This window comes from Dunckerocampus dactyliophorus, chromosome 13 (assembly GCF_027744805.1).
Source record: "Dunckerocampus dactyliophorus isolate RoL2022-P2 chromosome 13, RoL_Ddac_1.1, whole genome shotgun sequence".
NCBI classification, from domain to species: Eukaryota; Metazoa; Chordata; class Actinopteri; order Syngnathiformes; family Syngnathidae; genus Dunckerocampus; species Dunckerocampus dactyliophorus.
The window spans coordinates 17,875,086-17,901,592 of record NC_072831.1 but is presented as its reverse complement, the minus strand read 5'-3'; the positions used below and the strand labels follow the sequence as shown (position 1 = coordinate 17,901,592).

The following is a 26,507-nucleotide window of genomic DNA, read 5'->3' as shown; positions in this document are numbered from 1 at the left end:
GCGCAATCTACTGTAGTCACACTACATAAACATTTCCATGGACAGCAAAAACCACTAATCGGGTTCATTCATTAATCCAAGTAATGCAAAGTTTGAGAATATCCAAGCATACCTTTAATGGATAGCAGGAAAATTATATATCTCATTACCATATTCAATGTGTACAATCACAACAGTTGGTCTCTGTAGACACTTCTTTGAGGATGCCATACAATGTCGCTGTATTGCTGCAGTCACTGGTTGAAAGTATTACAATCCAAACACTCCTACTGGACTTCAAGGCTTAAAGGCCTCATCCTGAGGTAACTCTATGAACTTCCAGCGCCTTAAGGAAACTTTGTATTTTTCGCCATTGTTGGATTCACCCAGAACCTTTTTGAGGATGACTCTTCTTAGAGTAACAGTCTTGGCATCTTGGTTCTCTGACAACAGCAGGTCCAATGTGTCCCCAACTCTCACCTGAGAACACATAACAGTCAGGGAAAACATATGTGAAGGGTATCAAATTACAGGTCGGGTCATTATTGGTCAACACTCACTGTTTTACTTTTCTTGATGAGCTTTTGTCCGTTTAATCTGAGATTGTTGCTGTAGAAGCTGTCTTCGATTTTACTGTTGTAAAAAAAAAAATTATATATATTATATATAAAGGGGCCAGAAATGTAATACATAATAATGAGACAATACATTTTGACTCATGCAGCTAAATAAGAATAAGATAACTTATAACACTTTACAAACACCTGAGTACAATGTAGCGCAGTGCAACAACCACAATTACAAACAAATTCAACAAATCTGGCAGTGGGAATAAAAACTGAACATGATTACGTGTGAAAAGGGTGGTGAAAAAATGGGTTTGACAGTGCTACCGTTGTAAAGGTGTATCTAGTGTTGTGGTCAGACATTGACTTACTTGCGTGCCATGTCCAGGCCAACTTGCAAAATGACATCATAGCGGAAGGACCGGACATATTTCTCAATGTCTTTATAGTCCTTTCGTACATTTGGATCCTCATCCAGTTCATCGTCATAATCACTGCTGTCAGGGTCCTTCTCCTCCTCCTCCTCCTCCTCCTCTTCATGTATTGGCTTAGCGGCACCTTTCTTTTTGTTGCTTTTGAACCTCAGCTGATGGACAGACCACCTTCTGACAGCATCCCTGCTACAGAGAGCCGGCCTTGTGCAGCCCAATGCGGAATAAGTGGAGCAGCCCCATAGCTGGCGTGTATGAATGCTTCTAGGACACCATTCAGCCTGTGCAGGTCCATAACCAGCAGCCAGAAGGTGGCGCGGGTTCAGCCTTCCTAGCTGCCTCATGGCGAGGGCCTGGACCACCAAATTGTGCATGCTGGAGCTCCGCACAGTGACTGCAACACAAAGTGTGGGAAGCATGATCAACTGACTGTGGCTGTCTCAATGCATGCACTTCCATATTTAACATTTTGAGAGCATAGGTGCATTCACACTGAAATGTGGCAAAATGCAGTGCGCTGTCAGTACCGGAATTTTGCACTCAACAAGCCTCAAATAGGGAATGTGCAGCAATGGAGCCTAACCAAACAATCATCGCCATCTTGCCTACTAGCAGAAAAGGAGGACTAACTCGAGTGGTTGCAATTCACATAACAAAAGAAGAGAAGAAATTGAAGTGGATAAATATTGAGATAGTCATTTTGTCATTGATTTTAGACAGCAATACACAGTCAGGAACCTAATACACAGTGTGCATAGTATTCATCATCAGGTGTGTCAAAACTTTCCATCGAGGGCCGCATACTGAAAAATCAGTCTGTGGAGAGCCATTTATATTTTTTCAATTTCATAAAAATGTGTAAAAAAAAACAACAAAACATGTATTTTAAGACAACGCTTTTGTTATTATCAACCTCCCAACGTTTTCTATTTACATTGTTCTTTTTTTATCTAGATTTCCCATTTTTGCTGTTTTGGTTTAATTTTGTTTATAACCCCTCAAGTTAGCCCCTCCTCTTCCGCTACATAGCCAAGATGGCGCACTGCATTTTGCCAAACGTCCCTGACGGAAGAACCCCAACTGAGACACAGCCAGTGTCTCTTGCAGTAATGCAAAACACTATACGCGCTGTTTTGTTTTGTTTCTATAGAGTAGCCTTTTTATTTGCTCGCACGTTTAACGCAAACTATTTGTTGTTGTGACTGTGGTAGTGTCGTATTCGAAAAAAATGGTTATTAATCCCGAAGAACTATTGAAATGCCCATGAACTCAACCAGGAACAGACGTATATGCTATGCATATACATTTAGCATATTATGCATTTATGCGTGTATGTTTGGTAGTCCTTAAATCACGGACTCACTGTTTATCTACACTTTTCAGGTTTAAGCTACAGCTAACTGTTAGCGCGCAATGATTTTTACAGGCTGGTCCTGATTAACGGACAATCTATCATAAAACCTCTGTAAGCCTTAAACACACGCCACACATCCTTACGCCACAAACGTAAAATCAAACCAACAATAAAACTCACCAATGACACAGCCTCTCATATCCTACTGCAGTCATTCGTCGTCTCTGACTGCTATTCGTGTTATAACACCAGCTGTCACTTCTTCTGCTGCCCCCTATAGTTTAGGAGGCTATCTGTCCCGATAACTTCTAACAGTTAAACGTAGTAAATGCAATTACTTATATTTTTTAAAAGGTGCTTTCTTTATAAAACTTGCCATTGAAATTTCTAAATATATTAGGTCAGATAATATTAGACCATTCTGTTATCATTTTCTAATAAGAGTAAATCTAAAGTACAATATCACAATAGAAAATGTCTTGAGACAGCTCCTATTGCACATTTAACTACCGTAATATAAAAGACACATAGCCTTGACCCCACGTTTATTGCAGTTATTATTTATCAGCATATGATGAAAATGATTACATTTTTTGGATAATCATCTTTTATGCAGTCACTTCAATAATATAAAAACAATCATTTTTTAACTTTGTAAAATAAGTTATAACCTTTAGATTTGTACTGTTTTCTGGTTGTTAGTTACATATTATACCATATATCAGCTTGAATAATGCATAACTTTCAATTCATTTAAATCAACTTTCAGTTTCAATCCATTTAATAAAATCCACTGTAAATTCAAGTGCATATACTGGTTGCACAAAATTATTGAAACTATACATATACATATAGTTTATAATACACAATATTTTCACCTGTTAGACGTTGTAAAAAAGAATCAATATTACAAAATGTAAATGGTGTAATAAGTGTGTAAACATAAGTGCATTTTTGCATCAACTGTACTTGAAAGGGCTGCTATATTACCGCAGTACATGCGCTACATATTTGATATACTCCATGATGTATGCTGGTGGCTCATATTCAGGTTTTATGCTTCTTAACACACATGTTCAGACATAATCATGCAATCGTGGGCGTGGATCTTGTGTCATTTTTTGCAGATCAATGCACACTTGAGTTTGGTTGTTTGACAGATGCAGTAATCACAGTTGTGACCTTTTCATGGTATGGTAAATTTAAATGGAAAGCTGTCCCTGGCTTGTCTGACCACAACATCCATGTAGGTGATCATTTTAAAGTTGCCAGTTTTTTGAATCATGGCAGTTGGTAGAAAGAATATGTTTGAACCAACAAACATTACACTTGTCATCTGTGTAAAAGTTTCCAAATGAGACACATTCAGATGATTTCAAAATCTACTGTAAGCTAATTATGTGAGTGACAAAAATCACACCATTTCCTAAAACAGCAGCCAAACTGAGATAAATCATTTTAAAGTGACCTCAAAACAGACACTATCTGAGTAGGGATGTCCACGCAGAAGCTGTAGTAATTCCACATTTGATCAACTTTACTTCAAGATTTGTCAGATCAACCCACATAGATGTTTAGACTTGTCTGCACCCTTAAACACCGAGCAATTCTATTGATGCTCATTGCATTTGGATAAGCTCCAGCTTTCACGTACCGGCAATTGAGATCCGCGTTGGTAATTTAGCGACATTGTCGATATATTTAGCTAGTAAGGGTACGCATGTAAGTGTTTCTTGCGTCATGCATTTATTCAGTAATTAAATACAAGCCATCAACAAAGGTGAAGAACGTGAGCTCCACTTCCGTAACGCCGTGCAATGCACATCTGAAAGCTGTAAAAAAAAACCCTCCACAATGTAACTCAGTCCCTGACCGAAAGAGCCAAGAAGGTACTGTAGAGTTTGGACACAATCGCCTTCCTGACAAAACACATATGGGTGTCCAAAGTGTGGCATAGGGGCCATTTGTGGAACGTGGCTTATTACAGCAATAAACTAAACTAAAACCCACCAAAAGTGTAAAATAGAGCAAAAAGGCATAATGTATAACTAGAAAAAGCTAAAATGTTGATACTAATAACTAATAAAACACTAAGATTCGTTTTTAAATGTATGCCTGTATAATGTATGTAAATGTTGTTGTTTTTTTATGAAATTGTTTTTTTTAATTATGAATATAAAAGGACAGCTGGATGGCCCTGACGTAAATAGACCAAATAGAACAGAAAAACAGTGAGCTGTATTATTATTATTATACAGTATATTATCATAACAGTGGTTTATTTGGTCTCCAAAAACGTTGACAATAATATCTTTGAGCGTTAATTTGTGGAACTATAAACAATTCACAACACACCTGCGCTGTTTTGTGATGCTGTTCAATAAAAAGTCAGTTTGTCCAGTCATATTTTCATTGTACTTTTCTTAAAAATAATGTTAAAATGTCATCTTGTAACACCCCTAATTCTGCGCAATGAAAAAGTCTGGCAAAGGTGTAAAAAAAAAGGCTACTTGAGTTCATTTAAATCATGATTAATTTTCATCACAACATACGAAGCGACACATTATAAACTGACATATTAGACTATATCATGTTTACTGTTTGGCATAAATAATATTATATCACGTGATATGCATCGGTGTAACTAACTGAATTGACATATTTGGTGTTTTTGTGGTTATTGCTGTGGTTGAAAACTCCTAAATTGACTCTTCTGATGCGTTTTTTTGCTTTTTTAATGACAGATGTTTACATCTGTTCATCCCTTCAGTCCAGCTCCTGTGAGGTAACTGCAGTGCCATTTTTACATGTAATCAATGTACACGACTTTAAAAGCTGTGGCAATGATATGCAGCGTTAACAGTCTCGGCCCACTGGCCGGTTTCACATGTCACGATTCACTCTTATTGCTTTGGTCATTTACACATTCAGGATTCAGGCATTTGCTTGACAAATGACAACACATAAACTAGTGTATCATGCTACAGATGCAGTTCCTGTCAGATGTTTGTATGCACTCATCATTGACATGAATGTCATATTCATTTTTAATGATCTCTGTCTTTGAACGGTTCTTTTTCCAGGGTGGTTGCATTACTTGTATACAACATACACCTTCAATCATGTTTAAAAACAAACATTGGGTGCACAAATTTGGATTAATTTGAGAGCTTCTCCAGTTTACATAAGGTCAGAATTATAGTGGCTCAAATCTACTTATAGTCATCCCAATCTTAAAAAACAACCTGTATATATTTTGACCCCGTGTAAATTTGTGAAAATCCTAAATACATGCAAACTTGAACAGCCAATTGTCGTGTTTTTAAAAACCGTTGTACTGTAGATGCAAGCTGTATAATCATTCCAACGGTTCAAATAGATCATGAAGCTCCCCAAATGAATATGACATTCTGTCCCACGATGAGTGTGAGCCAACGTCTGACTAGATCTGTATGCTCGGGTGTTCTGTCAGTGCAGTCAGAGTGAAGTTTCCACGCAGGAGCCGTTCCTGTGGAAGGACCTGTGGTTGTGGCAATTCTCGCTGCAGTGGACAATGAGCACCGGGTAGCACAATGCATCGTCATAGTCCGGGGGTTCGTCATCGTCTGTGGTGGGTCGCTCTGACAGACAGCGTGTGTTTTCACTGGGACTCTCCTGGTCGTCCAAGCTGCCACTTCTCCAAAAGCAGCTTCGTTGTGATCCGTAGCGCCGGGCCAGGGAGAATCTGCTGCCACTAAAGGGGATTCGGGAGCTGGCTCCTGTACAGATGCTGAGGGCGCTTCTGGAGAACACTGAAGAGCAACTGATGGCTCTGTGGCACCGCTCACAATTCTGCCGAATGCCGCTAAAGTTGGAGGGGCACTGGGCTAGGTCCATGAGGCCCGCCTCCGAGTAACTGGGCACCAACTGCTGGTTGGACCGAATGTGCCACTCCAACTCTGTGCTGTCGATGGTGTTTACACGAGGGATGCGTCTCCAATATGGGCGATCATCGCATGGCGTCACTGGGATGTAGTCATGTCCAAAGAGTTTCTCAACACGATAGTGGACATATGCGGTGCGGTACTCTGTGAAGACTCGTAGAGGCCATGAGAAGGTGAGGAATGAGGCAAACCAGAAGACGTAATGAGACAGATACCAGGGGTGGTGCTCTGGGTCGGATAGAGCCATGATGTATTCCTTCAGCTCTATGTTCTTCAGGTGCATGCCCTCCCGGGCCTCCATGTAGTCATCAAGGCCCTCGTTGTCAGTGAAAAACCTGGCGCGTTGTGTAAGGTAGGAATTCTCAGACTCGACGTTGGCAAAGCTAAAACACTTGGTGAAGCGCATCTTCGTGAGGGCGGACTTCTCCAAGTTGAGCAGCTGTTTGGAGACATCTTTCACTCCGCAGTGACTGTAGTCAAACTCAGCTTCAGCTACATGGGTGTTGACTCGCTCGTGGTAAACCTGGGTGCTGGTGTACGCATCCCCATTGCGATAGCGCGTGACCTGACGGGTGCGGCGCACGTAGTGGTAGCTGATGGCCTTCCACCAGATGCACGGCTTGGCTTGCTGCATTCTCTGGATCCGCTCATAAATGCCCTCCACGTCTACTTTGTGCTGCAGCTCGTTCTTGGCGTGACAGTGCCAGCACTCCACCAGGTAGACCAAGTAGAGCATGCCCAGTAAGGCAAGAGGGATGTATATGTAGCCGTCAGAGCAGGGACTGTCATGGTACATCATGGATTTCCCTTTGAATGCGCTGTCAAATGTGAGGCGGGTCACCTCTGTGACGTGACACCAAACCATCGCCCCCATGCAGCCGTACATGAGAACGGACAGGAGAAGACATTTCCAGAAACTCTCCCGACACAATGACTTGCTCAGGGATTGCTTGAGGGGTCTTTGCTGAAGGAGGAAAAATAGAGAATGCCATCGTTAAACACCTCCCTGTTCCCTCTCCATGACAGTATGTGTCTGTCAGGCGTATTCAAAGGCTGAGTACTTTTACTCTATGCTAGTTTCATTTCACATTGTTTCACTTCTTTTCAGGGCTGTCAAATGATTACAATTTTTAATCGGATTAATCCCGGTTTTCAAATTAATTAATCGTGATTAATCACCATGTCACACTATGTCTAAATATGCCCATTTTTGCTGTATTTTATTGAAAGAAAGATACATGACAGGGCAGGATTATATATATATATATATATATACAGTATATATATAACAGCGCCAAATTAACTTAGAATTTAAATCACGTTAAGAGATGGCACACATGTCCGAAAATCTATTGACGTAACATGGGTCTCTATCATAGCAGAATATTTTAATTAGACTTTAACTGTGTTATTATGAGCAACGAGGAGTAACGTTCAAAGACACCACATCATATAAATTGAAATCACATGTTTTGAGTGAATTTTCTGGCATGCTTAAATGCAGCAAATTGTACTTCTGCATTAAGTTACAAAGCGAGTGATAAGAATATCCACTTACTGTTTTTCTTTGAATTTCTGTTTATTTAGAAATAATAATAAAGACGTTGTGATGTTCAAAGTGTCCGTGAATGCATCTCGCGGTCTGTCGAGTGAAAATGAGGAAGTGTTGTTGCAATGACGAATGGACTAGAGGTGTGTTTGTTTGGAGAAGGAGATACATATATGGCGTTGGAATATGCGCTGCTGTTGATGTGTTCAGGCCAGAATAAAGTTATAAACACTAACCAAGGTTCCACTGTGCACTTTTTTTCACCCAAATTAGCCTCCGGATAGCATATGTTACCAATAGTAGCTTCAGAAAGCAGATTCTACAAAAAACATATTCTATATTCTTCACAATTATGAATTAAACAGAATGAGATTTGTCTTTCGGCCCTAAAAGGGGAAAATGGCTGTAACTCACTCACGGCTCGTGCTCAGGCATACGCTCATAGCGTGCACGCACATACGCGCATTGACAATTAGCAGTCATGGCTAAGCAGGAAGAGGGCATGATATATTACCTTTGGACGTTGGCACCCCCACTGCAGTGCCTAATCATGACAGACAGCACCTTTAATTGGGGTATAATTTTGGTATAAGTAAACCTTGGCCCTCCACGAGGGAATACCCACTCAAACATGGGGGGGACATGCAAACTCCATGCAGAAATGTGAGGCAGCACTCTAGCAATTATGCTACTCACTGCAATATTACCCTTTGGGAGAAAAAAAATCTAATCATTGCTCTTTTTGGCTTGTCACTGTGTGCCTAACCCTTAACATTTGACTTTTATAGCTTGGGAACACACCTGCAGTTACATTAGCCTTTCAGGAAAATGTACCTTGAGGAATAGAAATAAGACTCCTACTGTACTGCTATCTATGACAAGATGTGCATAATCATATAGCTTGGATGAGGTGTCATAACAAGTCATACCTGTAGATATGTTATTGTTCTGTAGAAAACATTCGTGTATCAGTACCGTATCTCATGCTGTGCACCAATGCACTGCAGCATGCATGTTTGAAAAATACCTCCTCTCTGGTGTCCTCTTCAAACACGGTCGTGGTGCTGCTTTCACTGGCAGCCGACGCCGGGGGGGACATGGTGCTGATCAGCTATTGACGATAATGACAGGGCGTGGAGTGCCTCGCTGAGACCAGCTAGACGCTTCGAGGAGGCGAGAAAAAAATCCCAAAACGTGTGGAAAGACGCATTCTGGACACAGGATGCGGTCGCTTGAAGATGGATACGCGAGCCTAGGAAAGCCCGCATCCCACCTCCCTCCCCGCTTCCGGTGTGTAGCAGTAAGGCGAAATCAGAGAATATTTATACATACTTGAATGTACAAAGACAACATGGACATGACCTTGTATCTGTCTGCAGGAACATGAGGCGCCGTTTGGGGTTTATGGAGACTTGCCACGGTGGGTGTCCATGGGTACTTCGAGGGGAGGCAGGAGGCAGGTACACGGTAAGGGTGGCATGGCCCATCCAAATATCGATATGTCGATACGAAAGGTCGCGTCGCAATTGATACCAGACCGATGCGGTCGATGTTTTTCCGTTGTCGTCTAAATGTATTTTTCCACAAATACCAGATGTTTCAGTAATTGCTGTGACACGGAGAAGGCGTAGGATTGAATAAGCTGTGCTTCTTCCTTCTCCTTTTTGGACATGTTGAATTGTGCAACTGTAGTCATGTGATGTACCTCAATGTAACCTTGGATGCATTTTCCAAACAAACAAAACCATTACCGTTACTATTACATCGTCTTATAGCAGTGGTTCTCAATACTTTTCTATCATGCCCCCTCAGTGGACAGAATTTTTTTCGATACCTGCCCTGCATGCACTTGGTATCGGATTGATACCAAACTTTCCAGTACTGCTCAGCCATAGTCCACAGAAGAGACTGTTGCAGAAATAATTGAAGAAAAAGTCCACCCAAAAATAGTAGTCTTAAGGGAGGAGTTAAATTTAGTCAAACTTGCTATCGTAAATGTGTTAAAATGTGTAATGTTGAACACAGAGAAGAGTAGATCCATGCATTTATCTTGAATCATCTTAATTTAGAAGCTTAATGTATGACATGTTCATGGATCGTTTTGAATAATGTTGATTAGCATACCATACAGGTGGAAATGAATTGCTAGTCTGACTGCAGGGTACATACTATTAACATAGCATGTAGTTGTAGTAATGATAATGTACAAGCTAACAGAGATTATATTATAACACAACTGAACCAAATTTCAGAGGTATATACAGGAAGCTTCTTCCATCGGGGTAAAAACAGTACTGTAAAACAGTATTCCTGTTTGTCTCCTTTTCAATATTCAGATACTGTCCTCCGTTATCCTTGTGACATCAATTTACCTTAAATGTGGACTAATCTGCAACAATATTAGTTACATGTGCACAATCTAATCAGGTCCAACACAGAAACAGAAACTAAAATGCATATACTCTAGCATCCTCTTCATAAAAGAGAGTGAACAATTATATAGGGAACTACAAATGATGAGAGGAGCAGCCAGCATCATCAAATATAATTAGAAAGAAATACAAAAACATGTCAATTAGTCCAGCTACTGTATTGCATGCACCATGCAGACCTACTGTATACATCCATCCATTTGCTATATGACTTGTCGTCTTTAGGGTCACAGGAGAGCTGGAGCCTACCTCGGCTGAGCCACAAAAGTTGAATGCAGGCAACTGGACATTTTCTTGTTAGATGAAGACATTTCAGTTACATCAAAAAGGCCTCTTCAGTTCTGAATATTTTGGTGCCGAGTTCCCATAGTTACGTCTCGGGTGGGTGTGTCCCCTGGGAGGTGTTCACATGTGAGTGCTTGGTTGCCAGGTATAACTAGTCAACATCATCACATATGCAATCTGGAGCGAGGTAGCTTCTGTCTTCGCATCCGGTTGTAGTCGTTCCCTGACTGCTGCATTGATGGGGGGGATGATGAATGATAACATGGCTGTGTCTCACACATTTCAACTCTTACACACTTAGCATTTTCAGTGCATAAGTGTAACGGATGCCAGCCTGTGAGGCTGTGCAAGTGTATGTTGGTAAACCTCACTCCCTCTGCCTTAAGAGCTGCGCTGAACACGCGGTCGACAGTCCGTCCGTGCTTTTGGCCGTGTGGTCAGCGCTCTCGCCTCCCATTGCGAAGGTCCTGTGTTCGAGACCCGGTGCGGGCGGTGCGAAACAGGGCAGGTTACATAAGTACTTTCACAAGTATGGCAAAGTGAAAAGTGTTGAGTGTACAGCGATGGACTTTAATCACCCTCAGTCATGGCCATCTTGGCTGCATAGCAGAAGGGAAGGGACTAATTCCAGTGGTTGCGATCCACAATTAAAAGTAAGTGCAATGACAGAAATGGATTTGAGACGGCACTACACTGTCAAAAGTCACAGTGTACTTAGCACACATGCGCCTAAGTCTTTCATGTGAGACAGCCCATTATTTGGTCCGGAGATATCCGAGGGTTCTGAATCTCGGTGGAGTCTGTGGAGTTGTGGACATGATGTGGGGTATTTCCAACTAGCGGTGTCAGAGGGGTGGCTAGGTGTTTGTCAGTGTTGTTAGGGGGGTTGATTCTGCTGACAGTTGGCCTTAGTGGAGCTCCTTCATTATTCATTTTTTAGGCAGTCTGTAATGCGATAATGTGTGTCGGTCAACACCTTCCTCCTTTTCCAGCTCCTGAAGACATGCAATGATTTTCTTTATATGTCCACTGATGGGATCTGCTTGTAAGATTGCAATGTTGTGGTCCTTCTTCAGGGATGCCCCTGCTTTCCTTTTATGAGTATTAAGGTTCTAGGGATGTACCTTGGCGCTGGAGAAAGCTGCTGATGCCTTAAACCTAACATGTACTGCTTCAGCTTCAGGTAAGTGGTTCTTTTTGATGGCTGTGATGAAGTCCACTATTGGGAGTTGTTTATTTTTCCGTCATCCAGCCACACCTGGAAACAAAGGATTTACATCTGACACCCCGCAAGGGACACGCCCACCGGAGACATAAAGATGGAAACTCTGCATCAAAACACTGAGAACTGAAGAAGCCTTTTGGATGAAAGGTAAACCATCTTCAACTAACAAGAAGTTCAGTGGCCTCCATCCAACGTTTGCGAGTACCGTGACCTGGATGACTGAGAATCTACACATCGACATTAACATCCCAACTGATTTCAGGTGAGAGGCAGGTTAAACCCTAGACAGGTCGCCTGTCAATCCAAAATAGACTATATTCTCAGGACATGAACTGATCACAACTGGACTGTTCAGGTTGTTTTAGATGATGTTTTGCCGCTCAAATGTAGTGAGCCCCGCTCCATTGTATCTTAACAACTGTGGTTTTGCACCACAAAGGAGTAAAACCATTCTTGTCTAGGCACGCCTCTACCTTTGGAGGATAAATACGTTCAATCCTACACTAACCCTGTTCTATGTAGTCAGATCGGAGCTGTCCTACTTAGTCTTTGAGCATGAACTGATGAAGCCTGCTCAGATGAGAGGCAAAACTAACTGACGACCCGAACAGTCCAATTGCGATCGATTCAGTGCCCTGAGAATACAATGTCCTGGGTGAATTAGAATGTTCACAGGCATACAGACACAAATACATGCACAACTAAAATCATGTTTAAAAACCCAAAGCGCAAACAAAACCTCAGGTAGTTCATGTGGAAATGAACTGGTGTATTGTGGTTTTCATACAGAATCATTGACTCAATCAACTTTTTAAGATAAATCATTTGATGGAATGTGAATGACAATGAATGAAATGCCAGAGTCAGGTTTGTGTTTCCAGTCACTTCCAAACTAACTACTCTTTTTCCCAAGGTCTCCTTTTGTGATGACGAAGGGGTCCCTTAAAGAAAGAGGGAATATGTGTTACGGCGAAATGACTTCATCTGAAAGAGACGTTGTTGTAAAGAACCATAGATGATATCAAATGTCATGACAAGGATTCATTTAACAAACTCAAGGTAAACATTATTTGATCAAGTTTCTACTTACGGAATACATTTTGGAGAGGTTGTTGAAAAGTACTTGGCCTGCGTTCACTTTGTTCCTCACCCCTCTTATGGTTCCATTTTTGCTGCAGATATTGATCCGCGTGTTGCTGAAGAGTATCTCTCTCTTGGCACTAGCGTACAAAAGCAGGTCATCGGGTTCACCACCGTTCTCCTCCAGAGGAGGTTCCACCACCAAGCCACTCAGGTGGCTGTTAGCCTCACTGGGGGTAGACGAGATCCTCTGCTGTGCTTCTGGACTGCGCTTGCTCTCGAAGTCCACAGGGTCCGACACTGACCCACACCACGTCGTCTCATCCTTGAACACCTCGGCCAGCACGCGGCCACTGTTGGCAGACGCCACTCTGAACCTTACTGTCCTCCCACTCTTCTCTTTCTCCTCTTTCACATGTGACCCTTCCATTGGAGCACAAAAGGCTTTTCACATCCCATTAAAAAAGGACTAGACATATTTTATCAGCCGAAGCCATTCGGTGCAATTATCAAACAAAAGCAGCCTCGCTGACGTGTCAAAATGGAGTGAAAATACACAGAGTACACAAACAAGACACTAAACTGATAAATAATAAATGCATCTCTGCCATGGCAACAGTTAAAATGTGCAAACAGTAAATTGATATCACTGTGTTCAATAATTGACTGTGGTTAGTTTCCAAAGAGCAGATACGTCTGTCTTGTCTTTAGAAGACACACAAGCTGAGCAGATAGCAACAATTAGGTGACGAACTACAGATAACCTTTTGTTTGTGCTCTTTGCCCTGCATGACTTTTTTTTGACCCCGCAATCGTAGCTCAATTGCGACCGATTATTCCATTCTCAACACCAAAATAATTGACACATAAAACAACGATTAAAAAAAACAGCAAACTAAACAAATTAAACAACTACAGGTCAATAGATATTGAACATTGTACAGCAAATATGTTGCACTTGCAGTTCCATTACAAACTACACTATTCATTTAGTGTAATTTAAATTAATTTAAATCAAAAAGTGAAACTCTTCAATTATTCACCACACACTAAGTGAAACATTTCAAGAATGTATTTTTTATTTCCTAATAATTTTGAGGATTATAGCTCAAAGCTAATAAAACCCCGGAATTCAGTCTTTTTTTAAAAAAGTAAAAAAGTTTAATATTGTAAACTATGGCCTCACAGTCAGGAGATTGTGGGTTTGTAACTCTGTGTGGACTTTGCATGTTCTCCTCATGCGTGTGTGGGTTCTATCTGCGTACTGCAGCTTCCTTCCTACCACATGTCAAAAACATGCATGCTAGGTTAATTGGAGACTCTAAATTGTCCATAGGTGTGAATGTGTGTGTGAATGGTGGTTTGTCTATATGTGCCCTGTGACTGGCTCTTTCCTGATGACAGCTGGGATAGGCTTCGGCCTACCCGTGACCCTAGTGAGGACAGGAAGTGTAGAAAATGGATGGATGGATTGTAAATGACTGTTTTCTGTTTACTGTTTCATCAGCAAATGAACTGCAACAACGTCCTCTGCCTTTAATTAGTCTGTTTGTCTTAATTGAACTACAGCGCTGAGATTTCCTCGTGTTTGACTTTTAATTCCGCTCCGGTCCTGTAGATGGCAGTGGTCTGCCGCTATTGGCACGGAGGAACAGGCGAGTTTGAGACACACGTGGTGCACCGTGTCATCATGGGGAAAAGAAGGAATAACAAGCAACTTTTCACTAATCTGTCAAAAAAACAAAAGAAACATTTAAAAGAATTTGGAGAGGAGCATCCATTCCATGATATGTAAGTCAATCTTTTACGTCTAAAGGCTGTCTAAAGTCCGTCGTAGCCGACAAGCTATGTTTTCTATTCTGTCCTCTGTGTCTGAGACTTCATTTCGATATTTATACAACACGATATTTAAATGTATACACAGTGTGTTTAAAATAACATAATTGTAATTCTATATTACAATTGGAGTTGAGCAACGAGTACTGTGTCAGGGTTTTCGCCATTCATAACAAAACAGGACGTCCCCGTTCCTTTTGTTTGTCTGGTTTTTAGTGGCTATTTCTGACCTATTTTAACTTTTTGCTGTGTCCGCTTCACAGAGTCAGTGAAAGGTCTGAAAGGACACAAATAGTAGACCTGGTGAGTGATACGTTTATCAAAACAAGTGTGCATTAAAATGTTTTATTGTGCTTATTCTCTATTCTGGGCATAAGGCAGTGGTGTCCAAAGCTCGTTTTTTATTAGCCCTTGGCATATTCTAAAAATGGAATTCGTTCCATTTTAATGGTATATCATTAGATGGTCACCTATAACACACAGCTAAGATGCGGCCCTTGGTAGAAAAAGTTTGGACACCCCTGCCATAAGGAGTGCAAATGATATCACTGCACCCAAATGCTTGATATAGATGCATGCTAATATTTGTAAATCCAAGGCACCAAGCCCGGAACACTCTGATGCTGAGCTGGGTGATTTGGAGGAGGGAGAGGATGGATCAGAGGAGAAAACAGCCTATCAGAAACTTCTGTCAACTCTTAGCCAACCCAGTCAGAATGACCAAAGTGAAGAGGAGAGCACTGATGAGGAAGGCGATGAAGAAGAAGAGGAGCCCTTTGAAGAAGGCAAATGTTATACATGACAGACATAAGCTTAAAGGGATAGTTTGGATTTTTTGACATGAAGTTGAATGACATCCCCATCAGCATTGTAGTCCATTAACAGCAACTTACCCCCCAATTGGTCTCCTAAGTCCAGTTCTGGTCAGATTTCTGTGATGAAGAACGTAGTTCTGCTCTGTAGATGTAGATGCCAGCGTCTTCGTTTTTTGAACGCATATTGTTTTGAGAAGCCAAACTCTTTACTTAATTGTCCACTGCAACTAAGCGGAACTACTACGTTCTTCATCACAGAAATCTGACCAGAACTGGACTTAGGAGATGAAGTAGGGGGTAAGTTCGCTGTTATTGGACTACAATGCTGATGGGGATGTCATACAAGTTCATGTCAAAAAATACGAACTATCCCTTTAAGGACTGCAGACATGAGAAATTAATTGTTGTGGCAATTGCAGAAAACATCAATGATGTTGACCAAGAGGACGGTGGTGATGCTGAGGAGGAATCAAAAGATTCAGCGGTAGTTCTAACTCAAGCATTAGAAGGTGAGAAAGAGGAGCAGGAAGGAGGTGATGATTTCATTGACAAAGAGCATGAGTCAGAATTCTGCCTGGAGACCAACTTTATTGGTGAACGAGGACAAGAAGACATCAGGGATGCTGACCAGGACAAAGGTTAGAGTTTCATGATTTTTGGTGTGGTACACGTTGCAAGTTAGGGAGCCTCAATTAACTTGTATCAAATGCACTATAACCATTTACAGGTGAACTTCATTTGACCTTCACTAACCTTTTGGATGCACTTGTCTAACTGCGCCGTGTTTCAGTAGTTTTAGCTAGCTGCTTGGCTGTTTTCCAACAAGTAGCTGAACTGAAAAATTAACAATAGGTGTGTGATTCATGACCAGTATGTTTCCTGTTTCAATTAGAATTGGTAGTGAAAGAGTCCCCGTCATCACCTAACAATTGATCAACAGTACCTCGCCATTGTAAAAAAAACAAACAAACAAAAAAAATTACGTTGTAAATTCAGCCCCTTGTTAGAGAACAGCAAGCTGTACAAAATTTACTGCAACATTCACAGCTGGGCATGTGCATTGATTAAAAGATTAGAGAAAATCTAATTAAGTTCACCTGTAAAGGTTATAGTGCATCTGAGCTTCACCTGAACGCCTAATACATCTAACTATCTTTAAATAAACAACTACAAAATGTATTTCTCTTGTTTGCAGACATGTTTTTCCAGCATTTGGGGACGGAGCTCAGTGAAGATGATGTGCAAAAGATTACATTAGGCAGTAATACAAAGACCCAGATCACGGTACAAATGGACCTATTCCTTTAAATGACTGACATGTATGCTAGGGGTGTTTTCCCCACATTTTAACCACACTTCATTGTGTTTTTCTTTTTATATTTAACGTCACTGAACATAGTGGCCAAAATTTGGCTCACTTATTTGCACCACTCCCTTGGAGAATTATGGTCCCCTCAGCTCACACAAAGACACCAACCTGCCAGCTTTCCATAAACTCTTGGAAGCCAGTTGGAAGAACCTAAACCAGACTGTAAATTCCAAGGAGGAAGCAGATGAAACGAGCGCTCTCCAGTTGGAGCTTTTGGCTATCATGGGTACATATAAAGACCTCTACTACCCAGAGAACTGCCCTTTGAGAGTGGGCCCGCAGGTGCGAAGCGCGTACTGCCTCCACGCTCTCAACCACGTGCTGAAAGCCAACTCCTGGGTGCTCACTCACAATGCACAGCTCAGAGAGCAGAAACAGCAGGCTAAGAAAGGAGGAGAGCTACAGCATGAACCAAGAGACCAAGGTCTGACTCGGCCCAAGGTAAACGACTGTGTACAGTACATCCAAGTTATACTGTGTCTTGCCTTAACGCAGGTGAACACATGCGCTTATATACTCACAGGCCACTTTATTAGGTAAACCTGTACAGTTCACACAATGTAAGCGCTTACCGTACCCCCAGTTGTGCCTGTATAAAGATACTTGCTTTTTTGACACAGTTGGCATGATTAGTTTGTTGAACTGCATTTTGATCACATGCTTATGTCATGTTTGTCCAAAGAACATCAGATGGTCAAACTATTGTATACATTTCTATGAGCATGAGGCACTGCAGTTCAACAGCATTAACAAACTACTTGTTGACTGTATACCTCTTAATATCTGAAGACATTTTCATACCGTTTTTGTTATTGTGCAGGTATGTATACCTAACTCAACAGCAATTACAGATTTACCCATACACACAAGAAAAATAAAGGTTAATGTTTCGGTCTTCCAATTAATTCAGTTAATTTGTATTGTTTGGTCAATATATGAGTTAATATGTAAACTGTAGATAATGTGAGACCAAAAGAAGCTAAATGTTCAAAGTTGCTTTGGTTTTATATGCTCGCTTGTACATACACAGTACCATATAGAGTTACAAACAAGCATAAACAGATAATACATTATTTAAAATAATACATTATATATGTTACAAGACAAAAGTTAACATAATCATATAATGTTACAGTTAAAAAGTGTTTTGATTTAATGTGTCACACAGTTCTGCCAAAAATGGAATGCAATCATTTAAATTTTAAACTTTTTAAAGTCATTAAAACATCAGTTTCATCAGTAGATGTACTGCAAAAGTGATCAGTGTAACCACCGGGCCGCAGTCCACGGCCAGGAGACAAACCGGTCTGCCTAAACTTATATATACAGTATATTTATATACTATATATACACAGTATATATATTTACACACACATACATTTTGGGGAAAAAATAGTTTTTATTTAAAAATAACAATAAAAAACCTTGGTGTGAGAGTTGGCGACGCAGATGCTCGCTACTGCTAATGCTCCAAATCCTTTTGTGTGTTGTGTCCATGGAGAAGTTCGTTCCGTATTTTTGAGTTGAAGTTAGAAAAATCTATCCAGTGAATATTTTCAATGGAATAAGTAACTCCAGAGCTGCACCGATTGAGTCAGTCGGTACATGACAATCGCATTGGATTACTCAGGTACTAATGTGGTCCGAAGTGCGTGTTTTTCTTTTACCCCACCAGCCTGTGTGCTCAAAAAGGTTGGGGGCCACCGGTGATTGCATATGACCCCCATTCATTACTTGTACTACCACACAATACCCAAGCAGGGCATTCTATTTTAACGATATGCTACTTTAACATAAGCTGTTGTTGACAGGTTCTAATTCTGGTGCCATTTCGAGGCGTAGTGCTACATATCATCCAAACTCTCATCAACTTACTAGAGTGCAATGGCAAGAAGGTGGTCGTCAGCAACAAGAAAAGGTTCAAGGAGGAGTTTGGACATGACTCTGATAACAAACCGCACAGACCAGACGATTACCACGCCATCTTCTCTGGCAACGTGGATGATCACTTCAGGATAGGTGCGGCTGGACTGAAAGGACTGAAGTTGGCCCATTGTTGATATTTCTCGTTTTCTGTCTAATGCTGAGCTTGCTGTTTGTCTTCAGGCATCTCCATCATCAGGAGCAGCATGCGCCTCTATGCCCCTTTCTACTCCTCAGACATTATCGTCGCCTCGCCGCTGGGCCTCCGCACAGTCCTGGGAGCTGAAGGAGAATATAAGAGGGACTTTGACTTCCTGTCCTCCATTGAGATGCTGGTAGTAGACCAGGCTGATGTCTTCCTCATGCAGAACTGGGAACACGTCTTGGTAGGAATACACTCCCTTTCTGAATTTAACAATAGCCTTACATTTATACTATATATTCACTTCAAATTTCACTGATTATGCCGTAAACCCTGTCACGAGTCAAACTGCAGCTATATATTTGTAATTGAAGTGACTATTGTGAGAATATTGTGGTCATGCAGGTGTTTTTGTCCCCTGACAGAAGTCTCAAATAAAAACTGTCATACTATTACGGCCAGACCTTTACGACACTCATCATGGACTTAAACGTCATTCATTTTGGACCTTTAATGAATCATTTGAGTCTTTCTTTTTCCAGGGTGAAATGAATATTCAAATGTACGTCAATTATTTTTAAAAGAAGAACTGGGCTCACAAGCGCTTTTTGGTAGAATTAGAGTTCAGTTAAAGCTGGTGGGTTTCCTGACACGGACCCCGCTGTTTAGCATTGTCCACAAATGTTCAGTAGGATTGAGGTTGAGGATTTGCAAAGGCCAAATAAGGTCAAATAAGTTGTACTTGCATTCAGTTGTTTGAAGTGATCATTTTGGAATCTGCTGTTGTTTCAAAAAGACTTTTTATTTCTTCATTCTTAAAGAACAACATTCCCATCAGATATTCCCATTTTTCTGAGCATTGGTTGATCCAATGAGTGCTGTCAAACTAGCTGAAGTCAATCATGGCAACTAATGATACATTGATAGAACTTGGCCATGTCAAGTTAAAATGTAGTACCGTAGATCCCCACCTATTTGTGGAATTATTTTCTCTGTTTTAAATTGTAAATAATTAGCTTGTTTTATTGGTAAGTTGAATTGAAAGTGGTTCGATAGCGCTATCTGCAGGAAAAGATGATTGCTGTAGCTCTGAATCCAGCAGAGGGCGCTTGTGTAACTGCATGTTTTGTAAGTACAATATGATGAGTGTCAATAATAAGCATTTTTAGGGCTTTTTATGGGTGCGTCCATTATTTGTATTTTTATTTGCCATTTGTGGGGGTCTGGGAATGTATCTCCCGCAAATAGCAGGGGTCTTTTGTACATTCTGGAACTGTCAGCACCACTCAGTAAGAATATTGAGATCAATATATATTTGAACATGTATGTAGGCCTATAACCGTGACCCAAATAGATTTAAACTTGTGTGTCCAATTCTTGTTTTTAAAAGTCATTGAAGATGTGAATTGTGTAGTCACCCCACCTTGGGAAAAAACAAATAAAATAAATCATTTAGGGCCCTATTAAATCAAAGTTTTGTTTCAAATGATTATATCCATTAGCTGCCACACTTGCAGCTGCTCTTCCTGGGGTCCATAACATAACATAAGCAAAAAACCCCACAACATTCAGTGTCCTGATTACTGTGGTACCTTTGTACAAAAACTAACCGACTGTTGAAAACACTTTCAGCATATTCTATTTTGTCATGAATTATGTCCAATATTACATCCCGCCAGTGTAAATAATCATTACTTACTGACAGGTGGGTGTTAGCGGTAAAAAAATAAATTGTACCTTTTTAATACTGAAGACGTTTTATCTTGTATCTAATTATGTGACTGTTATGTCACATAGAGCTATAGATATAGAAATAGCAGATATGGTAGCAAGATTCCTAACCAATAAAAGAAACAATGAAGATGCAGAATAGGTGTTTGATGTTATGTGACAAATGTCTATCAGCTTTCTGCTGCGTAAAGCCATTTTTGAATGAAATGTCAGCGTTTTCAATAATTGTTTGTTCTGCCTCAACAGCACGTGATGAAACACATGAACTTGCAGCCGCTGGACGCTCATGGAGTGGACTTTTCACGGGTTCGAATGTGGAACCTTAACAACTGGGCTCGACATTACCGACAAACACTCGTGTTCAGTTCCATTCAGGACCCACAGATCAGCAACATCCTCACCAAACAGTGTGCCAACTACCGCGGACAGGTACATCATGTCATTACATATACAGTGAAACCTTGGTTTTCGTACTGTATGCCCTGGTTTTGGTAGGATTGGGTTTTTGACGACAGTGCTTGCTAAAAGTATGTCTCTGTTTTATACGGCCAAACACAGTGGCGATTGCTCTCAGACTGCAAGGGAAGCTCAGCTAAAATGTAAAAAAAAAAAAAAACAAACGTGGTAAAATGTGTACATTTCATTGCCTAACTATGTGCTAGAATACCTTCATCTTTTGTTCAGAATCAGCCACTTATCACAGGTAACCACTTCCTTCTCATTCATCCCCGCAGCGCCACAGCGCCTTTTACTCAGTCGGACCCTGAGCGTCTACTAACTTCGGGAAGTGTAGAGTGGGTTGTTCCACTGCGCAAAACTGGACGGTCATTGGATAAACGTTGGGCTTTGTCCCGCCCATCAGATGCTCAGCGTCTCTGTGAGTCTATGGGGCAGTGGACTGGCCCGGACACTTGGATTGTGCATGATGATTGGATGATCTGTCTGAGGCAGAATGCCTTTTTGATTAACAGTGAAATGAGCGAATCAGTGATCTTGAAGTATAAACCTCCACCGGAGCATTTTCCATGTTTTTCATTGCGTTGTTATGAACTGATCCGGAGACTTCACTGATCCCCAGCGACTTTGTCTTTGTTAAAAATGACTTTCTTTCTGCGGTTTCTTTCCCCAATGAGCAGCTGCAGAGCTTGTTCCCCTGTCATGATCCCTCATACTCACAGCCGGTCACACAGTACTCTCGCGCAGAAGCTCCATGGCAGATAATATCAATGTCGTCGGCCGGATTTTGGCGAAGCCATTTGATCGTCTTCCTTATGAAGAGAAAATTAGAGGTAAACAACAGGGCAGATCAAGGGGCTCAAGTCTTACACCTGCAACACAATGGCCAAGGCCGTTTAGCAGTCCAGCCGTCTAGTGGCCATTGAGAGGACAATGGTCAAGTCCCTGGAAAAGACGCCTAGTTGGTACGACAGGGTGACAAATCATTTTCTTGAAAAGGAACAGAGGGTAGAATTTACATATAAATGAATGAAACACATTTATGATGTAGGCCGGAGAAAAATGACCTTCCCCTCCTTGAAGAACAAAACATGTCCACGGAATCGAGTGCCCAAACAAAGCATACACACATTGGTGACTCAGTCTTTGTGAAGAATGGAGTGTTAGTGGTACTTTTAGAGTTGGGACACTGTAGGCAGCTTCTCTCCAGGGAAGTTCACAATGAAGCTCAAGTGAGCGAGTATCCAGCTCTAACCATCCACACTTTAGAGTTGAGTTTGTAATGGGCTAGAGTGAAACAGCATCCATGTGGTTCTTTGTCCCCTCCCAGCCTCGCTCTACTCATCACCGTGTTCACCAACAAGTCCTTAAGAAATGTAAAAGTGATGTTAAATATTCATTTATCAATTTAATTCGTATGTTTATATTATTTTGCTTTGTTTCTGCATCTAAAACTCTAATTGTCCTCTGTAAAATGGGTTTTGTGTTAATATTTCTGAATGGAATTAATTAATTGGATTTACATTGTTTCCAATGAGAAAAAATTGATTGTGTTTTTGTATGTTTTGGTTTTATCTGGCTTTTTGAAACAGATTAATGACAAAAAAACAAGATTCCACTATATTTTATTGTAGTTGGGAAGCCAGAACGTAGACTGAATTTGCTTCTTTTCCATTTAACCGTGTATGTACAGTATGCATGATTACATGTGTTTTTCTTCCTCAGGTTTCCATTAAGAACATCCCCAAATCAGGCTCCATCTGCCAGGTGCTGGTCCAGCTGCCCCACGTGTTCCAGATGTTCTCTTCTGATAGCTTCATGAACCATGATGCACGGTAATGTAATTCATGATGCTGAATTTTGTTTTACCACTAACTCGCACATGATTGTCTAGTCACGCTTCTGTACATACTGGGGATGAGCATTAAAAAACAGGAAAGTGGCTGCCCTGATATTTTTTGTTTAATAAATTTGACATGAATGCAGGAAACGCTAAAGAAAGCATGCTTCTTAAAAATCAAAACGTCACGTGGTAGAGGACGATTATTATGTGAAGAAGCGGGCTCAAGTGGACGAAATTGAAAATAAGTTCCTGTGTTCACACTTCTGTCCAGTTGTAAATGTGTGCTAATCAAAATGACGTATATAAAGGCAGATTATATATAAAAAAAAATCATAATAATAATAAAAATGGAGGCCCGTGCTTTTTATCCACATAATATCCCATGTATAGTTCCTTTTCAACTCCTTGTTAGTGTTTTCTCTGGTTTGAGTAGGTTTTAACATTTTATATTATGTTATGTTGGATTGATCCGTTAAATAAAGACATTCTAAGAGGCTCATTAAAGTATTAATTGCAAATATGATGACATTTCTCACCCTCTTGTAGGTTTCAGTACTTTGTAGATAAAGTGCTGCCCCAGTACAAGGATTCAGTTATGTCACACACTCTGATCTACATCCCCTCTTACTTTGACTACGTCCGACTGCGCAACTACATGAAGAAACAGGAGATTAACTTCGCGAGTGTGTGCGAGTATTCCAGCAAATCAGAGGTGTCTCGAGCAAGGCACTTCTTCTTGAAAGGGGATAAACAGTTCATGCTCTTCACAGAACGCTTCCACTTCTACAAGAGGTCAGTATTTAATTTTATTTTTTAACAGTCACACACACTTGTTTTTTCTGTGATATGGTTATGGTTTATTTGTTTCAAGCATGTTTAACAAGTTACACAGAGCAACATGACATTTTTACCTTGAACAATTCATGTTTGAAAAGGCGTAAGAAGAAGCAAAGCATTTTTTAATTGACTATTTTCTAATTTGGGGCAAAAGAAAAACAGATGACTTATAAAAAATAAATACAATACAATACACAAGTAAATTACATGACAACAATTACAGCAAATAGAACTACAAAAAAACAACAGAAGTGGGTTTGGGCCACAGAAATTGTTACATGAAAAAGAAATCATATCACACTAATAAAAAAGCATTTTTCTTTTATCACTTCCAGCAAAAAGCTGAGATGTAGGCTGTCTTTTATTTCTATATATTTAAAAGCATATTGAGCTACATTGCATATACATTTTTAATAAAGAAATGGGCATATAAAAGTTGCCTCCACGTTTAGACACCACTGCTGTATGCGAAGCTACATTAACTTATATTACAAAACAATGTGGAAACAAAGTGTCCAGTCTTAAATTGGTACTGTGGGGGCCAGTCTACGTTATGTTTGTTCTATTTTCATTATTTCCCATTCGAAATAACCAATATTAGTCAAACTATCACCACAATTTAGAGCATTTACTAACTGTAGAGGCAGTATTTTAAGTCAAGTTCTTAACCATATAAGTGTAGCCACTGTTAGTAAAAGGGCCTTCATTTTAATGACAGGTGCAATGTGCAGCATAATGAGTCATGTTATGTACTTATGTCTCAAGTGTCAAAACAAGTTAACAATACGGCACTGTAGTAGAATTCATCTTTTAAGGCTTGTTAGTCTTGAAGCACATTTTTCCAGAAAATTGTGATAAAATTTCAAACTGTGCAACCTTATTTGATGTTAGTTTCCACTGTACTTGCGCAAATCAAAAGTAAAATAATTTCCAACTATAACTAATGGATTCAAATATTAATTAAATCAAAAATGAAATTATTAATTCATCATTAATTCGTCCAGAAGGTCCGACTCTGAATCAATTCTTTCCATTACAAATAATGTAAAAAATGTTTTGAATTTTATTTTTTTATTGTTTTTACAATGATAGTTTTACATGCAGACTCTTTGAAATGCATATACAGTAAATGATGAATGAAATGAATAAATGAACATTTAACATCACTTTTACCTTGACTGAAGACGTGATTCTTGACAAAGCTGGCGATTTGGCAGCGATATCCACTTCGACGCCACCTTCAAGTTGTTTCTTGAATTTAGTAGCGTTTCTCACCTTCTTTATCAAAGTGCTGACACACCTTCCCTTGTTTCCACTGGGGTTATGCAGCAGTGACCAAAAGAACGAGATTGTGCCGTAACTGTGATAGTTGGCAAAGAACTATAGAGTCAACTGCTGACGACTCTGGTTCCTGTTTCCATGTATTATCAAGCTAATAAGCTACCAACAGGGATGTTTTGTGATAAAAGTACATTAACACTGTTGCACTCATGCAGTGTATTAATAACACGACAAGGTACGCCATATTGTACACTAACTGGAACATGTACCAAACTGAGGGATAGTTTCCCCATCAATTTTTTTTACATGAACCGAAAAACACGCTAAATGAGGCCTACGCTAACCGAGGTATTATAATCAGGCCTATATTTATTTATGTAATTTATTATGTACTGTAAATTTCAGACTATTGAGCACACCTGAATATATGCCACACCCACTAAATTTGTCTATAAGCTTGTCTATAAGCTGCAAGTGTCTATGTTGTCACATGGGACATCTGTTCATGGGACATCAATTCTACACTTGATCAAACTTACTTAAGGTTTGCCAGATCAAAACACGACAGCTGCATAACACTTCAAAAGGTGATATTAGCGTCCATGTCACTCGTCCAATTTACTACCTCCTGAATCTGCACTCTCAGCATCATGGGAGCTGTTTAAGCTGCAAGGTTCAAAGCATGTGTAAAAAGTAGCAGTTTATAGTCCGGAATTTACGGTATTTATTTACATATATCAAAAGATGTCAGGTTTAATTGACAACTGTGTTACATTCTGTTTTAATTTCAGATACATCATCAAAGGAATTCAGAACTTGATATTTTACGGGCTACCCTCCTTCCCCCACTTCTACAGCGAGGTGTGTAACATGCTGGCAGCGGGGGGTCAGGCAGAAGAGGCCAGCTGGACTTGCACAGCCCTCTTCTCCCGCTTTGATGCCCATAAACTAGCTGCCATTACGGGCGCCCAGCGAGCCGGACAGATGCTGCATTCGAACAAGAGCGTACACCTCTTTATTACTGGAGGAGAAGATAAATCCAGTTAAAATGAGGACTGTTGGTTCAAACCATCCATTCCTGCTCCGGGTCATAGGTGAGCCGGAACCTACTGTATGCCAGCTGACTTTGGCCACACCCTGGACTGGTGGCCAGTTAATTACAGGGCATTTGTGAATGTCACTTTCAGTCACCGACTGTTTGTGATTGTCCCTGCTACTAAAAGCATGTTTTTAAAACAAGATTACACAGATTGGATAGATCAGGTTTGATTGCTGCCAGGATCGTGTTGCTCATATAAATGCTGCTAACTCTAAGCTTCGTATTTCATTGTCTTTTTCACTCATATCAGTCATTGGAGTATCTATAAACATTGCGGAACAATTGACTAGTTCACAGGTCTCGATGTGTGTTTCAGGAATTGGAAAATAAATGTTTGATTGAATTTATTAA

At 40.4% G+C, this 26,507-nt stretch overlaps 3 protein-coding genes across 10 annotated transcripts; 1 reads left to right on the top strand and 2 right to left on the bottom strand.

The window, feature by feature from the left end:
- Positions 1 to 91: 91 nt before the first annotated feature.
- Positions 92 to 2,653, bottom strand: mtres1 (mitochondrial transcription rescue factor 1). The gene is made up of 4 exons (XM_054796373.1): positions 2,511 to 2,653; positions 917 to 1,370; positions 540 to 612; positions 92 to 459 (listed from the first exon to the last, which is right to left on the bottom strand). The coding sequence occupies exons 1-4, from the start codon at positions 2,527 to 2,529 to the stop codon at positions 277 to 279; spliced, it is 729 nt and encodes a 242-aa protein (XP_054652348.1). The 5' UTR covers positions 2,530 to 2,653; the 3' UTR covers positions 92 to 276.
- A 205-nt stretch (positions 2,654 to 2,858) lies between these two features.
- tmem151bb (transmembrane protein 151Bb) lies at positions 2,859 to 9,280 on the bottom strand. 2 transcript variants are annotated; one of them, XM_054796368.1, is made up of 2 exons: positions 8,830 to 9,280; positions 2,859 to 7,217 (listed from the first exon to the last, which is right to left on the bottom strand). In XM_054796368.1, exons 1-2 carry the CDS (start codon positions 8,899 to 8,901, stop codon positions 5,808 to 5,810), a joined length of 1,482 nt encoding a protein of 493 aa, XP_054652343.1. In that variant the 5' UTR covers positions 8,902 to 9,280; the 3' UTR covers positions 2,859 to 5,807. The 2 variants fall into 2 exon arrangements, with proteins under 2 accessions (XP_054652343.1, XP_054652344.1); XM_054796369.1 differs by having other exon boundaries at positions 9,135 to 9,262.
- On the top strand, positions 8,842 to 26,463 carry utp25 (UTP25 small subunit processor component). Of its 7 annotated transcripts, none has more exons than XM_054796366.1 (17): positions 8,842 to 9,092; positions 9,182 to 9,222; positions 11,596 to 11,702; positions 11,772 to 12,006; positions 12,658 to 12,803; positions 12,923 to 14,615; positions 14,924 to 14,963; positions 15,259 to 15,445; positions 15,895 to 16,113; positions 16,671 to 16,759; positions 16,875 to 17,285; positions 18,656 to 18,863; positions 18,951 to 19,153; positions 20,887 to 21,069; positions 22,822 to 22,931; positions 23,486 to 23,731; positions 25,849 to 26,463. In XM_054796366.1, exons 6-17 carry the CDS (start codon positions 14,443 to 14,445, stop codon positions 26,102 to 26,104), a joined length of 2,325 nt encoding a protein of 774 aa, XP_054652341.1. In that variant the 5' UTR covers positions 8,842 to 9,092; positions 9,182 to 9,222; positions 11,596 to 11,702; positions 11,772 to 12,006; positions 12,658 to 12,803; positions 12,923 to 14,442; the 3' UTR covers positions 26,105 to 26,463. The 7 variants fall into 7 exon arrangements, with proteins under 7 accessions (XP_054652341.1, XP_054652340.1, XP_054652338.1 ...); XM_054796365.1 differs by having other exon boundaries at positions 9,182 to 9,269; XM_054796363.1 differs by having other exon boundaries at positions 11,596 to 12,006.
- Positions 26,464 to 26,507: the final 44 nt, after the last annotated feature.

Bases quoted from the DNA above. Each gene is read 5' to 3' on its own strand.
- mtres1 (XM_054796373.1), bottom strand. The intron at 613-916 runs GTAAGTCAATGT...TTTTTACAACAG, and splicing joins GGCCTGGACATGGCACGCAA to TAAAATCGAAGACAGCTTCT. The intron at 460-539 runs GTGAGTGTTGAC...ATGTGTTCTCAG, and splicing joins TCATCAAGAAAAGTAAAACA to GTGAGAGTTGGGGACACATT.
- tmem151bb (XM_054796368.1), bottom strand. From the start codon at position 8,901: ATGTCCCCCCCGGCGTCGGCTGCCAGTGAAAGCAGCACCACGACCGTG. The intron at 7,218-8,829 runs GTATTTTTCAAA...TTCCTCCTTCAG, and splicing joins AAGAGGACACCAGAGAGGAG to CAAAGACCCCTCAAGCAATC.
- utp25 (XM_054796366.1), top strand. From the start codon at position 14,443: ATGGCAGTGGTCTGCCGCTATTGGCACGGAGGAACAGGCGAGTTTGAG. The intron at 19,154-20,886 runs GTAGGAATACAC...CTGCCTCAACAG, and splicing joins AGAACTGGGAACACGTCTTG to CACGTGATGAAACACATGAA. The intron at 21,070-22,821 runs GTACATCATGTC...TTTCTTCCTCAG, and splicing joins GTGCCAACTACCGCGGACAG to GTTTCCATTAAGAACATCCC.